The sequence below is a fragment of the Quercus robur genome, chromosome 5 (genome assembly GCF_932294415.1).
Source record: "Quercus robur chromosome 5, dhQueRobu3.1, whole genome shotgun sequence".
NCBI lineage: Eukaryota > Viridiplantae > Streptophyta > Magnoliopsida > Fagales > Fagaceae > Quercus > Quercus robur.
In genome coordinates this window covers 72,653,090-72,669,453 of record NC_065538.1, presented here as the reverse complement: position 1 = coordinate 72,669,453, position 16,364 = coordinate 72,653,090, and the positions used below count along the sequence as shown (strand labels likewise).

The following is a 16,364-nucleotide window of genomic DNA, read 5'->3' as shown; positions in this document are numbered from 1 at the left end:
AATTCAAATTGTAAGGACTCAATTTGTAACGACCCAAAATGATATTGGGTTCGCATGTAAAAAGGCCCAAACAATATCATTTGTAGAGCGTGGATTTGAAAGGCTATGCCTTGGTCACCGGACGGTGGTTAGTCGTGGTGTTCATACAGAATTAAACCGTGTTCGTTCGAGGAGTCTTTCTCCTTGAGGCGGTCTGGAAGGCTCTGGTTCTTGGCCTTTTTTTTTCCCAGTCCCCTTTTGGCACATCAACCTTCACATTATATAGCCCTTCTTGGTTGATCCTATCCCTCCACTTGTTGATCAGGCAGGTGCCTACTTAAGTACCCGTCTCATCAGCTGCCTCCCCTTGCTTTTTGTTAGTTGCGATGACCGAAGCCACCCTGTTCAGGCGTCTTTTCTCATTAATATGGTTAGGACATTTGCGGGCGCATTTAATGCGGAGGGGACGTATTTACCTTGAACCAGGTCCACACCGTACCCCCACGTGGGTCCCATTCTACTCGCCTCTTCTTCAGGGGGCTTTTTGGGGGCAGGCTTCAACGAGATGTTGCTCTTCCCTTTGAAGTCTTAGAATGCCGAGGACAGGGTCATCCTTAGCTGTGCCTTCAGGCATTTCGGCCTTTCCCTATTCGTCCTCGGCAAATACCTTCCTCGGCACGGGCCCTGGGCCCTAGTAGAGCGTGGGCCAGATCATAAGTTTTCTGGCCCCACAATAGCCCCTCAAAATCTTGCTATCCGGCTCCTCGGACGGATAGGAGTTTTTTGATGACATCAGACATCTATCAATGCCTATCAATCCGTATCACCTATCGGTTCCCGAGACTTTTCATCTGCCCGAGACATGTTCCTGGAGACTTTAGAATGTGAAACGTGGCCTCATTAAATGCGAGTGGCTCTGTGTTACCCACGTTCTACGGCGTGATGGAGATCTAACGGTAGGGATTTCCTTACCTTTATGGGGGGGAAAATTCGTGCAGTTACTCTCAATGGGAGGCATAAATGATTTTTGGAACGGATTTGTCTCTTCAGTTTTGCACTTAAGAGTTCTAGCGCATATACCCTGGGTTCATCTGAACTTTGGTCCAAACTCAAGTCTATCTCCAGCACAAAAAGCCTGTCCGAAGCGCCTTTCCTCTTTTCTGTAAGTTCCCTGCCTCCATTAACTCGTGCTTTTTCTTTTCTGGGTTTATTTTTCTCTGGTTCCCTTCCTTTTCCCGTCACTGGTTGAGTTTGTTTAGTAACTCATAGAGATGGTTAAATTGAGACTGAGGAAATTGGTTGATACTGAGGAGGCGATGGAAAAGTTCATCGCCAACTACAGGATTCCTCCCAACGTGAGTCTAAGGCATTGTAAGATGGGGGACTGGCACTTTCTGAGGAGAACGGGCGAGGTGGTAATTCCTGTCCTTGCCTTCGTAGAGGAGGGTATGAGAATCCCCATGGGGCCAGTAACGAAGGGTTACCCCAGGCACTTCTGATTAGCTCCCATCCAATGCACCGGCAACATGTTTAGGATTCTGGGTTGTGTGGATGCCTTAAACGAAAAGATGGGGCTAAGATTGACCCACCACGACGTGAATTGGTGCTATAATCTCCAAAATTTGAAGGGGAAATCCTATTATATGAAGACGAGAGACGAGAGGGTTCGACTAATTCAATGCCTCCCTGATTCCAACAAGGGGTTAAACAAGGATTTCCTTATCGTATCCGGTGAATGGCATGATGGCGATCCGTGCCCCACGGTAGAGGGAGAACCAGGTGGGGTATAGAGAATGGAAGGGTGCCGATCCTTTGTGCCATTTTAATTTGATGTGGTTCGGTAACTAACCATGCGCATGTGTTTTTCTTGCTGATCCACACGCTTTTCACCAACACTTTCACCTAGTTAACTGGGTGGACTTGGAGACTGTTCTTCAAGCGGCAGTTTTCGTAAATGATGGGGATGGTCAAGTCCGAGCCGCTCACAAAATCTTAGGGTACGCTCCCCTTCAGAAGTCATTTGCCGACCCCAGGCACGTGATCAGCGCCAGCCGTCCTCGGTTTACAAAAATTACCGTGGTCGAATCAGGATTTTTAATCTCTGAAGGATCATCTGTCCCAGAGGGCATCCCACTGGTGGACCTCTCCTCATCTCACCAAGCAGCGGAGGACGAAGGCGAGTTAGATCAATCCGAGGAGAGATTTGGAGTATTTGACCTAGCCGACCAATTTGAGGATCCTTCTGGTGATATAGGTGACCCGGCCTTGTCCGAGGCGGAATTGTCATCAGTAGGCACATCTTCCCAAACCAAAATGGGACTTAAGAGAAAGCCCCTGACCAGCTTATTCGACCTCCTCGAGGGTCAACCGGGGAAGGGTGCACAGGGAACATTGCAGTCCAGCGCTCCGCCTCCACCACCTCAGCCCTAGACCATCCAGACTAGGTCATCCTCCACAAAGTCGCAGCCACAATTTCCCCACCCCAAACTTCCTGCTCCTCCCCAACCATCTCTGCCTCTTCAGCCGGAGCCCACTGACTTAAAGAGAAAAAGGAGTCCCAAGGGTAAGGAAGCCATGGACGGGGGAAAATCTCAATCTTCTAAGGAGAGGGATGAAGCCTCGCGTGTGAAACAATTAAAGATTGGGCACCAAAGCAAGGGTAAAGAGACCGAAACCCAATCTGCCCAAAGCAAGGGGAAGGGGATCGAAGCCCAATCCTTGCCAAGCGCCTGGCTTCCCGCCCTAATGCTCCACAGGGGGCCATTGCTGGAAACCGCGTCCATGAGGGACCTTGGAGATGGCGAGGGCGGTTATATGGCAGACACATTAGGGAGAACCATGTTACTTCCCACCGATGTGGATGAGTTGAAGAAAATGAGGATGCAGGAGGTCTTCCTCAGTACGAAGAGGTACTTGGGTATGGTAAGGCTTTTGAAACCTAAAACTTTCTTAACTCTTGCTCCCAGTCTGTCACTCACGATGTATTTATCTCACTTGACAGGCTCTTCAGGCCACCTATAGGATGGAGGAGGAAGTTAACAAGCAGAGTAAGGCCGCCGAGAATGAACGCTCCAAGCGCATAGACACCGCATGGACTCTTAAAGCTTCCGAGGACGACCTCGCAAAGGCCAAGGATGCCTTAAAGGAGGCTATCCGAGAGAGGTATAGCGCCTCGGCAGGTTTAGATGGCGCCCAAAAACAGGCCGAGGAACAGACAAAACGTCTACTCGAAGCCGAGGATCAGTTGCAAATAGCCAAGGAGCAGATCAATGATTTGAAGAAAAGACTGATCACGGCAGAGAATGCTAAAGGTGTGGCGGAGTATGCCCGGGACAAAGCCTTGAGGGCCAAGTAGGAGGCTGAGTTTGCCAGAAACGAGGCCGAAGCTGCTAGGGACAAGGCCGAGGATGAGGGTTACAATACAGGGGTAGCTGAAACCCAAGCCTCCCTTAAAGCCCAAATTCCCGGGGTGTGCAGGCTATACTGCTCCCAGGTTTGGGAAGAGGCTTTAAAGCTAGCTGGGGTGGATGCTTCATCTGATTTGTGGAAGGCGGAGAGCATATTTTACCCTCCAGCCATCCGTGAGGCCGCCTCTGCCAGCTCCGAGGCTGTGAGCGATCAACTCGAGGCAGGGGTTACTCAGTCAAAGGCTGCACAAATCGGCGTCCCTCCTAGCGAGTCGCTTAAAGGGGGAGAGCTTCATGATGTGATAGAAGCACCTGAAAGTATGGATCCCGAGGTACCCAAAGAGGATGCCGAGCCTATGGTCAGTGCTCAGATCCCTGATGTCGAAGAGCCAGCCATACTTGCCCAGCCCCTGCAGGCAATTCCCCTCGCTGTGGTCCCCAAGAATACCGGCACCGATCCTGCTCAGTCTTCCCCAGAAGGGACTGTCCTCTAGGGCGTCGAAGCTGGTCCTGTTCTGCCTTCCCAGGATGTGGCCGACATAGAATTGAAGAAGTAGAAACCCCGGCCAGCCTCCGTATTTGTTTTTAGTTTAATGATTAACTAGTTTCTTTTTTATTTTGAAAACTTTGTAGTCTGCTTGCAGTTTGAACCTGTTGAACACATATATGAAATTTTTTTCTTCCTCTTTCCTTTTGATTACTTGTTAGTTACCTTCGTCGATACTTACTATTATTTATGATTTTTGAACTAATTATCTTAACATGTATGAATGGTTGTGCATGCGATATATTTAGAATCATGTTTCGGAACGTTAGCTTACTCGCACCTATAGAGCCTTAAACTCGTGTCTGAACCTCCTTCAATGGAGATATAGGCATCATCCGAGATGTCCCGTGTATTGTTAGGTCCAACTTAGTATCCAAATTTCCTTTAAGTAGTTGGCTTCCCCATAGGTTTGAGTCCGAGGACCATGCAATATCTTGGTTCTGTCCAAAACTCGGTTTTTAAGTAGTTGGTTTCCCCATAGGTTTGAGTCCAAGGAACCTACAATACATTGGTTCTGTCCAAAACTTAATTTTTAAGTAGTTGGTTTCCCCATAGGTTTGAATCTCAGGACCATGCAATACCTTGGTTCTGTCCAAAACTTGATTTTTAAGTAGTTGGTTTCCCTATAGGTTTAAGTCCGAGGACCATGCAATACCTTGATTCTGTCCAAAACTTGATTTTTAAGTAGTTGGTTTCCCCATAGGTTTGAGTCCGAGGACCATGCAATACCTTGGTTCTGTCCAAAACTCAGTTTTTAAGTAGTTGGTTTCCCCATAGGTTTGAGTCCGAGGACCATGCAATACCTTGGTTCTGTCCAAAACTTGATTTTTAAGTAGTTGGTTTCCCCATAGGTTTGAGTCCGAGGACCATGCAATACCTTGGTTCTGTCCAAAACTTGATTTTTAAGTAGTTGGGGGAATTAACCCCTTGGCTATGGCGTGGGACATTGGTTTAGGGGGATTAGCTCCTCAGCCAAGCCCCTAGAACCATCCGCGCTACTGACGCTTCGAAGAGTAGCCCCTATTGATGAAATGTAGCCCCTAGTGGAACTTTATGCTAGAACACTACAACTGGCTGTTGGAAATGATGGGGGGACTGTCTCAACCCACCGCCTGTGCCAACACACAAGCCTTCCCCACAGACGGCGCCAATTGTAAGGACTCAATTTGTAACGACCCAAAATGATATTGGATTCGCACATAAAAAGGCCCAAACAATATCATTTGTAAAGCGTGGGTTTGAAAGGCTAGACCTTGGTCACCGGACGGTGGTTAGTCGTGGTGTTCATACAGAATTAAACCGCGTTCGCTCGAGGAGTATTTCTCCTTGAGGCGGTCTGGGAGGCTCTGGTTCTTGGCCTTTTTTTTTTCCCAGCCCCCCTTTTGGCACATCAACCTTCACATTATATAGCCCTTCTTGGTTGATCCTAGCCCTCCACTTGTTGATCAGGTAGGTGCCTACTTAAGTACCCGTCCCATCAGCTGCCTCCCCTTGCTTTTTATTAGTTGCGATGACCGAAGCCACCCTGTTCAGGCGTCTTTTCTCATTAATATGGTTAGGATGTTTGCGGGTGCATTTAATGCGGAAGGGACGTATTTACCTTGAACCAGTTCCACACCGTACCCCCACGTGGGTCCCATTCTACTCGCCTCTTCTTCAAGGGGCTTTTTGGGGGCAGCCTTCAATGAGATGTTGCTCTTCCCTTTGAAGTCTTGGAATGCCGAGGACAGGGTCATCCTCGGGTGTGCCCCCAGGCATTTCGACCTTTCCCTATTCGTCCTCGGCAAATACCTTCCTCGGCACGGGCCCTGGGCCCTAGTGGAGCGTGGGCTAGATCATAAGTTCTCTGGCCCCACACAAATTATTCATTTAATCCTTTTATTATTAATTTATTTGATACTATTTATTTTTACTTAAAGTATATTACTACACGGTCATAAGGAAGAAAAAAAAAAAAAAAAAAAGCAACCATTTTTTTTATAGGAAAAGCAACAAGATTATTGGTTCATACTTTGTACTGATTTACCAATCTTTTATTTTTTGGGATAAAATTAAAAAAAAAAAAATTGTAAATAACGTAATACTCCTAAGGATTTGAGTTTAAAGTCAACACTTTTTCCTTAAAATTCTATATATAATGAAGGAGTATACATATATAGTTATACATATATGACCTTTTTTTTATTCCACTTTATTATGGGATAGCAATAAACGCATTGATTAAATTAAATTTTTTTATTTCAATAGGATTTAAATTCTATATCAAATGTAACTCTTCCTCTATATATAAGCTTACTCTAATATGTAAATGCTTAAATCTCATGATAACACAGGTATGCATTTTTTTTTTTCATTATTATTTTTTCATTTTAGTTAAGCTATCTTTCTTTAACTTCAAAAAAAAATTAATGAAAACTTCTCACATGAGTACTTAAATTCATGAATTCCGCATTAGAAATTGATAGATAGATTAACCCAATTCATAATATTAAACTTTTGTACTTATTTGTTATCTTCTACAATAAGTGGTGTAGGTTTTCGTTACATACTCTCATTTACTCATACTTTCATCTCTCAAAGTGACGAAAGAAACAAATAGGTATATTCTTTGTTTTTTTTCTACATTTATATCTTAATTTATAATTTTGGTTAGTTCCTTAATTTTAAATTATGAATTAGTTTGAATATATTCTTAATATTAAATTTAAATTATTGTTTATAGGTTTTTAGTTGTGTTATATTCTTCTAAAAAAATAAATAAAATAAAAGAGTTTTTTTTTTTTTTTTTTGGAGAAGGAAGACGGTCAACTTTATTAAAAAAAAAAACCAGCAATGTCAATTAGTACAAGAGAAACAAAGGGTGGTGGAACAGTCTCCATCTACACTGAAAAATCAGAAATACTAATGGAATGTCTTGCTAAATTATGCGCTACTTTATTATCCTCTCTCTCTTTACATGAGAGTAAAGTAATTAATTAAACAAACTAGCATTACATCTGATATCCTCAATTAATAAACCAAAGGAAGACAGGTAAGGGCTATTATTTCTCAAAGCATTTGACAACACCTGAGAATCTGTTTCTAGTATTGCACGACTAAAACCCAGCTCAGTTGCAAACTCAAGAGCTGTTGAGGCTGCCAGTGCTTCAATCTCCATGGGCGTGTACTGTTGTGGCAGAAGTTTAGACATTGAAGCCATGACTAAGCCCTTGTTGTCTCGGATCACTACACCAATGCCTGATTTTTGCTGCTCCTTGAAAGTAGCTCCATCGCAAGTTATCTTCACCACTTCTGGATTTGGAGGACGCCACTTAGCTCAAATTGAAGTGAGGTTAGGCCGAGTGATGGAAGGCGCAGGTTGGGTCATTGCAAACTCATCAGCCACACGCTCCTTTGCAAATGACGGAATCTGATGGACACTTATGTTTGGTTGGCTCATACGCACCTGGTTCCTTTAAGTCCAAGTTAACCACACCGAAGTTGAAAACAGCTCCAAATTGTGATCATTTGTAATGAGCCATGAGAGCAATTCCTTAAAATCCACAAAGGTGTGTCTTCTTTGGCAATGTCGAAATGGTTCTTCTTCCCACACCATGTCTAGTTCGCTGCAAGTCCAGAGAGCATGAAGAGCTGATTTGGGTACCTGTTTGCAGCGGTCACACGTCAGGTTTTCGATGATAGTTCGCCTCACCAAATTATCCTTAATTGGCAACGAGTTCCTGCTTGCCCTCCACACCAAATTCTTGATTTTGTTTAGAACCTGAAGAGACCAAAGTGTCCACCACAATACCTTGTCATGCGCCATTTGTTCTTCATCCCACTCGGTCTGTACTTCAGCCTTCAAAAATCTGTATCCAGACTTACTTGTGTAAACTCCGTTGCTAGTGAATAGCCAAAATAAGGTGTCTTCTACCTCGCACCTTGAGAGTGGATATCAATTTGGACAAAGCTAAACAGATAAGCCTAAGAAACGTTTACTAATAATAGTTTTATGACTTTATCAGTAACTTTTTATTAACATGATTTAAACTATACATGTGCTAACTTCTAACTACCAAAACCAACAATTGAAGTATTAATCCATATGAAATACCACTTAGATATCCATATGAAACAAAGAGATTATAACAAGAATTAACTAGACAAGGATAAAATGACACCACCACCGACCTACATGCAAGTATTTTTTTACACTTTACATGCACTTAATTTGTCTTTCAAATAATATGTACAGATAGTTTGGTTTGGTTGTGTATATTATAGTTGTTTGCCATATATATTTTTTGGGTTAAATAGTTGAAAAATGTTGAAATAACAAGACTTGCAAGATTAAAAAGAAGATTGATTATGAATGAACAATGATTTCTCTATTAGGAGTGTCATTGCTTAGAGTTACAAAAAAATTCATGGTATAGTTAGAATTAGAAAAACAAAACTATATCGTTTGGATTTGAAATTAAGTTCATAAATATATATTTTTGGCTTTTAAATAATACTATTTAAGCACTTTTAATAAACAATGTTTTTGGAGTGATTATATTTATATATGGTTATAGTAAGTATTTTTGGAGAGATTATATTTATTTATATAAGATTATAATTATTTAATCTATCTTTATTCATTCAACAACATTAGTTATGTTTTTATTTTTAGACTAATATATGTTCATTGAGTTGATGTTACACCAACTTATATCTTTATTGGGGCATTTTGACTGAAAAATATATACACACATGTAACATGATTTTTACTTTCAATTATAAATTAATAAATCATTTAGCTATTAATTTTTGAAACAAAAATTATATGTTTTATGAGTTTCCACTTAACTTTGTTTCAGCTATTTTTTGGATTCATATTTTTTTCATGCCTATACACACACATGTAGCGTGATTTTTACTTTCATTTATATAATAAAAATTCATTTAGCTTTTTTTTTGTTAATAAAATTATACGTTTTATAAGTTTATACCTAAAATCGTGCAATGCACAGGTCTTAAACGAATATATATAATTGAGTTAAATTTTAAGATAACTCAGCTATGTGGATTTTAGGATACCTACACTATGGAGTTACTAGAATCCTAACAACCATTATTATATTAAAAAAAAAAAAAGGTAAATTACAAATTTAGTCCCTATTATTTTTGCTAAATGTCAATTTGGTCCTCAACATTTCAAATGTGTTAATTTAGTCTCTAACCTTTTGTTATTGGGTCAAATTAGTCCTTACCGTTAAGTGATGGATAAAAAATGCTGATGTGGCTAACAGCAAAATAAAAAATAATTTTTATGCTAACTCAGATGCTTAGTGTGATGTTGACTAGGATTAAACTTAAAAAATAAAAATAAAAACTAAGGGGTCTTACATTTGGATCAAAATTCCTAATTCAATTATGCCCCTAACCCCAATATGTTTCACGTTTTGGTTTAGAGAGAAGGGATCAAACTAGAATTTGCTGGCCTGACCTGAACCCACCTATTTTGTTTCGAATTAAATATGGGCTAACCCACGGCCTGCCCGTATTTTTGTGGGCCAACCTGACCTGACCCGCGGCCCGCCCATTTTTTTAACTCTTTTTTTCCCCAAAAAATATTTGAAAACTATATGGCATTATGGCAAGGTGTGCTAGACTACTCCTAGGTACATAACATTATTATAAAACGCACAATGAACTTGTGTGACTAGCAGTTCTGCCCCCTATTTACTATAAAAAATAAAAAGTTAAATGAAAGGGGAAAAAATATACAAAAGGAATAATAATATACTAATATCTATCTTAGTATCTAACAACATGTCTAAGTTTTATATATATATATATATATATATATATATATATCCAAGTTTGTCTATTTAATTTTAATATAGTATTAATAGTAATAATCTAATATACTAATATCTATCTAATCTAAATATATAAGTAGCACAAAGCTACAAACCCGGCCACAATGTGTCAATTGACAATTGACAAAGTGACAAACAGTAAACAAAACAAAATAATTCAATAGTGACTCAAGCAAAATAATTGCAATCTTTTTTAATGATTAGGAATTTGAGCATTATGAAAGTTGTCATAGTGCCAAAAAAAAAAATATATATATATATATATCAATTGTACTTGTATTTAGAAGAGCCTAGACTTAGAAAAAAGCAAAATCCAAAGTTGGAAGTTCTCCCTTGGTGGAAAGAACATTACAACTTGTTTCCAGAGCTCTCTTTAACGGCATGAGATCTCATGAGCATAGGAAAAAAAAAAAGCATTTGAATCAAGTTTTAGCACAAGGAAAAAAAAAAAATTCTTACACCGTATCGATCGTGTCTTTTGCCTGAGAACGTGGAAGTTACGTTGTGCACTAAAAGTTGATTATATGGATTTGAAGGTATTTTAATTTATTAATAGAGTCATATAAATTATACATTTTTAATTCTTTATTGAGAAGCTTTGATTTGCTTTCATGATACAATTATGTTATATTAAAATATTGTATTGTAGATGAAGATATTGATGAAATTGGCCAACTTGAGCTACAATTTGCAAGTATGAATATTTGTAGTGCAAAATCTACTACCAACGTTGAGTAGATTGATGTATAATTTATATAAGATATTTACTTGTTCTTCTTTACTTAAATTGGTATGTTCATTTTTAAAGGTTTTATTTTATATTTAGGTTATCTTTCTATATAATCTAACGTTATTATTATTTTTAATGCAACAAGGATTTGTACACTTAAGAAGGCTAATAACTTGACATGGTCCATAACATTTAGTTCTGTAATTATTTATTTATTTGGTTTTTGTTCTTTTGCGGAAATGATACCATTAGTGAACTTTGAATTTGAAGTATATAAAAAATTTTAGTCATGCTCAAAAATCAAAACTATTTATGAACTTCATGTTTTTTGGTTTGTCTGTTTTTTTCCCTTCACATCACATGTATAACAGTAAATTAGTAACAAAAAATCTAACTATTTGATCTAATTCATTCTCTCTAAAAAGTTGGCATTTATTATTATTATTTTTAAATGTGAAAATAAGGGCCAACCCAACCCACAACCCGATTGACTAGACCCATTTTCAACCCGTTTAAAATGGCCTGCTTTTTACCCGGCCCATTTTGGCCCGCAACCCGAATGACCCGACCCGACCTGACCCAACTGTTTGCCATGTCTTTGAATAATGAAGCCTCAAAAATTTCACATACCTTACAAAAGAGAAATCCTTGCAAAAGGAGTTCAAAGGCAGGCAAAAGAGAAGCCCTAGCAAAAGGAGTTTAGAGGATGCTTTATGTCATTAACAAGGGAATTCAATAGACCAAGGTAGAGAACGGTGTCATTTGGTTCATTGGGGTTGGGGGTGTGATAGATTCAGCATAACAATACCATCCTCATCATTGGCCAAGACATACCAAGCTATCCACTCCAGCTTAGATGCAAACCTGCAAGCCCCACCCACACCCACAAGTACCCATACCTTGTAGAGTAAAAATCCCATAAAAGCAAACATTTAAGTTGGAGATAAAAGAGTTTTATAGAAGGGCTCTGATCATAACCATCCAAAGAAATCAACTGCTACTCAATTCCCTTCTTTCATGTCCCAGATCTCTCCAAGCATGAGCTTGTCTAGCATTGTTTGAGCATATATGCTAAATATGTTTTCAAGATTCACATTCTCCTCTTTGGACTAAAATGTGTAGCAAATTGCAGATGGGGCCATGGGGCGTGATTGATTCAGGGATTTTGATCCCAATGTGAGACCTTTATTAAGGTTTTTTTTTTTAATAATAATAATTAAAAAAAAATCTTATTAAGGCATACATGTGACATTCTGATTTGGCATAAAATTATTTTTTATTTTGGTTATTAGCCATGTCAGTATTTTCCATCTATCACTTAACAGTAAGGACTAATTTCACCTAATAACAAAAGGTTAGAGATTAAATTGACGCATTTGAAACATTAGGGACCAAATTGACATTTAGTGAAAATGATAAAGACTAAATTTGTAATTTACCTATAAAAAAAATTTTAAAAAAAAAAAAAAAAAAAAAAACACTACGCAGAATGCAAAAACCGTTCAATAAACTTTTGAGTCGTCGATCATCAAATAACTCTATAACAAGTTATTCAAGGAATTCTAATAGAAGATCCTCAACAACAACAAAATCTAATAAGATAATTAAAAAGACACTTGACACAAAATTAAAATCTAATTAGAATTTAATTTAGATTCCTGACTAAACTTTCACTTTAGGAGTTCATAGTAATGATCTTACAGAGTCAAAATCTATTGAGCATTGATACAATTATTTTTATTGATTTCTTTAGTATTGAGTAAATAATCATAAGTGTGTAATTGTGTAACCTTTAATAATCATATTTATCATCACACCCCGAGGGGTGTATACCATGCGCGTGATTTGGTGCCCCTCACCATAAATTGATCGGTCACTTTGTGATTTGCTAAGGTTTTAGACTCTGCGATTCTATGACAATGGTACGGTTTTAGACCGTGCAATTTGGTGCCGTTGTGCTGGTTCTGTATTGGGCCTTTTATTCCCATTTTGGGCCCAAAGATCTTTATACTATTTTTTTTTTCCTTTGTTTTAGGCTGATTTAGAATAGCCCAACGGGATTGTAGTTGTGAAAGGGTTTTTAATTGCGAAAGATTTTAGTAATTTTCAATTTCTGAGAAGTATATATTAAATATATAAAATTAAAAAAAATTATATAATATTATTAGGTGTGCCGGTGCAGTGTGGTTTTCTAAAAACAAAACCGCACCGCATCTAGTTTTTGCACCTCCACCGTGGTTAGTGGTGCATTGACCGCGGTCAGTTTAGGTCTGGTATTAAGCCATTTTTTCTAAACCCCTAGTCCCAATGTCAATAAAATAATAGTTTTCACAAAATCATAGAACTAAAAAATAGCAGATACGTAACTGACTCCCATCAAATGCAAAACAATGCTCTAAGGCCAGGAAAAATCATACGTTAGCAGAGAGTGTGCATGCCGCTAGAATGACCTAAGATTGAAAGCCAATTTAAGTTATATAAAGTTATAGATATACTATTTCATATCTTTACAAACACCATATCAGAGATCCAGACTACATTTATCACCATAGATTTATTACATAAAATGTCTTTGTTGAGGCAGTATCCTTATAAGAAATTATAAAAGACTATTTAAGTTTGCTCAGGGTGTCAAGAGGGAGCTGCCTTCCTTGATGAGAACATACACACTGCCACCATCTCCCCTTGAAATTCGAAGTTCTTCATCAAGGTATGTGGTAAGTAACCATGATTCAGCATTACTGTTTGAGAAAGAGAACTTCAATGGTGGTTGGCGGGAAATGGTCTTTGCAACAGATGAAGCTGTGTCTTGAACAGAGTTGATTAAGCCCTTGAAGGGTGTAAAGTCAATCTTTTGCCCCAGAAATTCCACATTTTCGGGTATCACTATGGAGTCAGTTAATTGGGGAGTCCCAATGATACCTTCTTCAAATTTGATCTGAATAGAGGGAGGCAAAAAAAAAAGGAAAGGGATAGTTTAGAGCTAAATCCAAAGCTTCAAAGTTCTCTAAGGTGTGATAGAACAACATGGCCAAAGAGAATCTCTGAAGGCAGAAGGTACTTGGAATATAATTTTGTTTTGCCCCCTTTAATGTGGGGTCCTTAACAGAGATTTGAACCATATATGCAAGAAATAATCTATAGCTTTAGATTGCTGGACTTCTAGGCATAATTAGTGATTGATGAGAAAGGATAACATTAAAAGAAATGAAAATAAAACCTGCACACGCTTTGGACTTCGGACTTCAAACTTGGCACTAGTACTAATTGAAGTTGTAGCTAATGGCCCGGCAAATTGGACAATATTCTGGACCGTAAAATTTTCTGAGTCAATTATCTGTGATATTTCTTCTACCGTCACTAAGGGCAGTGTACCCCTCGACAACAATGGGAATAAACCTGCAAAAGATGTGTACCTGCTCCACACAAAAATTCAAATTCAACATGTACATGACTATTCTCATGAGTACTAGAAGAAGAAATATGAGAACTATTATGAGAAAAAAAAACAAATCTTGTTGTTTCATAATATATTTCTGATATTAACTGTTGCTATAAATCAACTTCCAAGGATAAATACAACCCATTTCTCAGCAAATAGCTAACACATTAAGCAACAACGTCATACCAATTTTTTTTTTTTTTTTTTTTTTTAGAGATAATTACAATATGCTACTAACCCTGCATCTTAAACCCTTTCTCCCTAGACCCCAAGCACTTTGTGCATAAAGAGGTGCTAATTCAGCTACAAGGCCCTTGGCCAAATCAAATTTTTTAGGTTTTGCTTTAAATTAATTATCTGTGCCAGACCTATAATTTAAAAATAGCGGAATGCCATATGTAAAAACATTACCAGATCTAGAGACCTCTATGCAAGTATGCATGCCTCAGGTAACAAGAACTAGATGAGTGTAAAGATGCACCATTCTTGGGTTGATCATTTTGATACTGGCTACAAAGTTCGTACACAAGCCAAGTCCTGTGGATTTTAGCTTTAGTGGATGTCTGAATTCCATGAAGGGGCCCAAACCAAATTACTAAGCAACTTGATCATCACAAGTCACAAACAGCCTAGAGTTGGATTCCTGTCTGTCTTCTAACACTAACAAGTACATATAAGAAGTCTATTCTACATTAAATAATTGTAGTACAAACCGATGTCTTGTCTTTCTTTTCTACCTTAAACAATTGTAGTTCAAATGGATGTCTAGTCAAAACTTCATAAATTTTGCCTTTAGTGAGTCGCTTAGTTTCACTGTAGTAGAACATGCGGCTCTCTTGTCTCAACTATGTCATCTGAACATATTTCTTTCAAATCTCATTGTTTATATCTTTGTTTTCACTACTGATTACTCACAAAACTTAAGCTATTAGAAAATTATGAATTTAATGATTTAATCATTATTTGATCGGGAGTGCATTTTAACTAGAGCCCATTGGCATTAATCAAGGAGTAAAAGATCAAACTGCAAGACACAAATACAATCTCATATTGCCGGTTGAATCATGAACACCTACTGGAATGCTTTCTACGAAAATATTCTTACTCTACAAGAATCTTACTAAGCAATTGCTATAGCATAGAGAAAGTTTATAGGCACAACAAAAATCTCATTACATTTTCAGAACAACCTTGATTGATTTATGTTGGATCCGGGTATAATCTTTCTTATTTTATTTTAACTTAGGTTAGACTAACACCTCATTTTTTTTGGGTAAAAATGTTGTGACTTGTGAGATTATGACCATAGAAGAACTCATATACTAATAGTCTAATACACCACTCCACCAACAAAAAAATTTCTTAGTTTCCAAACAAGATTCATCGAATGATATTATCCCCTTTTTTACTATCAGGTCTAGAACTCCTAAAATTTTATGAAATTTTCTTAGTTAATTCTCTACTAAGATCCAATTAAACAACGTTTCAGAATTTCCTATCACTTTTAAGCTTTTGCTGCACGTGTTCATATATGATATTATCAGAGCAAGTAATCCTGAGAGTTCGAACAGTGTAAACAAACACTTACGCGAGAATCCATTTCCCATTGAGAAGAGTCAAGGCCTCAGTGGGTGCAGGGGTGGGATTTTTCGCCTCCAGCTGCGTGATAAGCTCGATAATCTCGGCTCTTGTCTCGCTCGTCGCACTTAGCCCTCGGTTAGTCCCGTAAAACGAGGTCACCAAAGCCTTCTTCAGCCTATCGATCTCGCTTGGCTCCACCGGCTTCACCTCCTCCTCTGCCTCCGCCACCGCCACCGCGGGCCCCTCCTCCTCCTCAGGACCCAACTCCTCTTCGCTCCCCGCTCTGACCCGGAAAGTCGGCCTCTCCCGGACCAATTCCCCGGTCCAAATTCGGGTTTTCTCGATCCGTTTCGCTCCGATTTTAACAGAATTTGGCGCAAAAACTGACGCTCTGGGAATGAATTGGGTTTTTGGAGTGACCGCTGAGAGAGTGAATTGGCTTAACTGTGACACAAAGGCCATTTTTTCAGTGTAGATTTGGGTTTTTCTTTGCTTGAGAGAACAGAGAGGTGTGTGAACTCTGAGTTTAGAACAGAGAGTAGAGTTAATATACAACCGCTAATTACAGAGCTGTACTGAGCAACTATTCCGACTACCTAGTACGAGTATTAAATTTAAAAGGGTCAGTTTTTTGGGGCAATTGATGAACGAAATGACTATTTTGTCCCTAAAATAATGGAGTTCTTTCTCTTTGATGATGAGGGCAATGTTGACTTTGACAACAATGTCGCCAGAAGAAACGTACCACAAAGAAACGTGCGTGCACAAATCACTTGGGGACACGAGGTTGTCCATGTGTTTGACACGTGGATGTGAAGGCGTTGGAGGAAAA

General features: G+C 38.7%; 1 protein-coding gene across 1 annotated transcript; it reads right to left on the bottom strand.

Annotated features, from left to right (window-relative positions):
• Window positions 1-12,965: 12,965 nt before the first annotated feature.
• Window positions 12,966-16,133, bottom strand: LOC126727004 (plastid-lipid-associated protein, chloroplastic-like). Its single transcript, XM_050432449.1, has 3 exons — window positions 15,540-16,133; window positions 13,730-13,925; window positions 12,966-13,447 (listed from the first exon to the last, which is right to left on the bottom strand). The coding sequence occupies exons 1-3, from the start codon at window positions 15,992-15,994 to the stop codon at window positions 13,133-13,135; spliced, it is 966 nt and encodes a 321-aa protein (XP_050288406.1). The 5' UTR covers window positions 15,995-16,133; the 3' UTR covers window positions 12,966-13,132.
• Window positions 16,134-16,364: the final 231 nt, after the last annotated feature.

Bases quoted from the DNA above. Each gene is read 5' to 3' on its own strand.
- LOC126727004 (XM_050432449.1), bottom strand. From the start codon at position 15,994: ATGGCCTTTGTGTCACAGTTAAGCCAATTCACTCTCTCAGCGGTCACT. The intron at 13,926-15,539 runs GTAAGTGTTTGT...TGTGTGGAGCAG, and splicing joins AATGGGAAATGGATTCTCGC to GTACACATCTTTTGCAGGTT. The intron at 13,448-13,729 runs GTTTTATTTTCA...CCCTCTATTCAG, and splicing joins GAAGTCCAAAGCGTGTGCAG to ATCAAATTTGAAGAAGGTAT.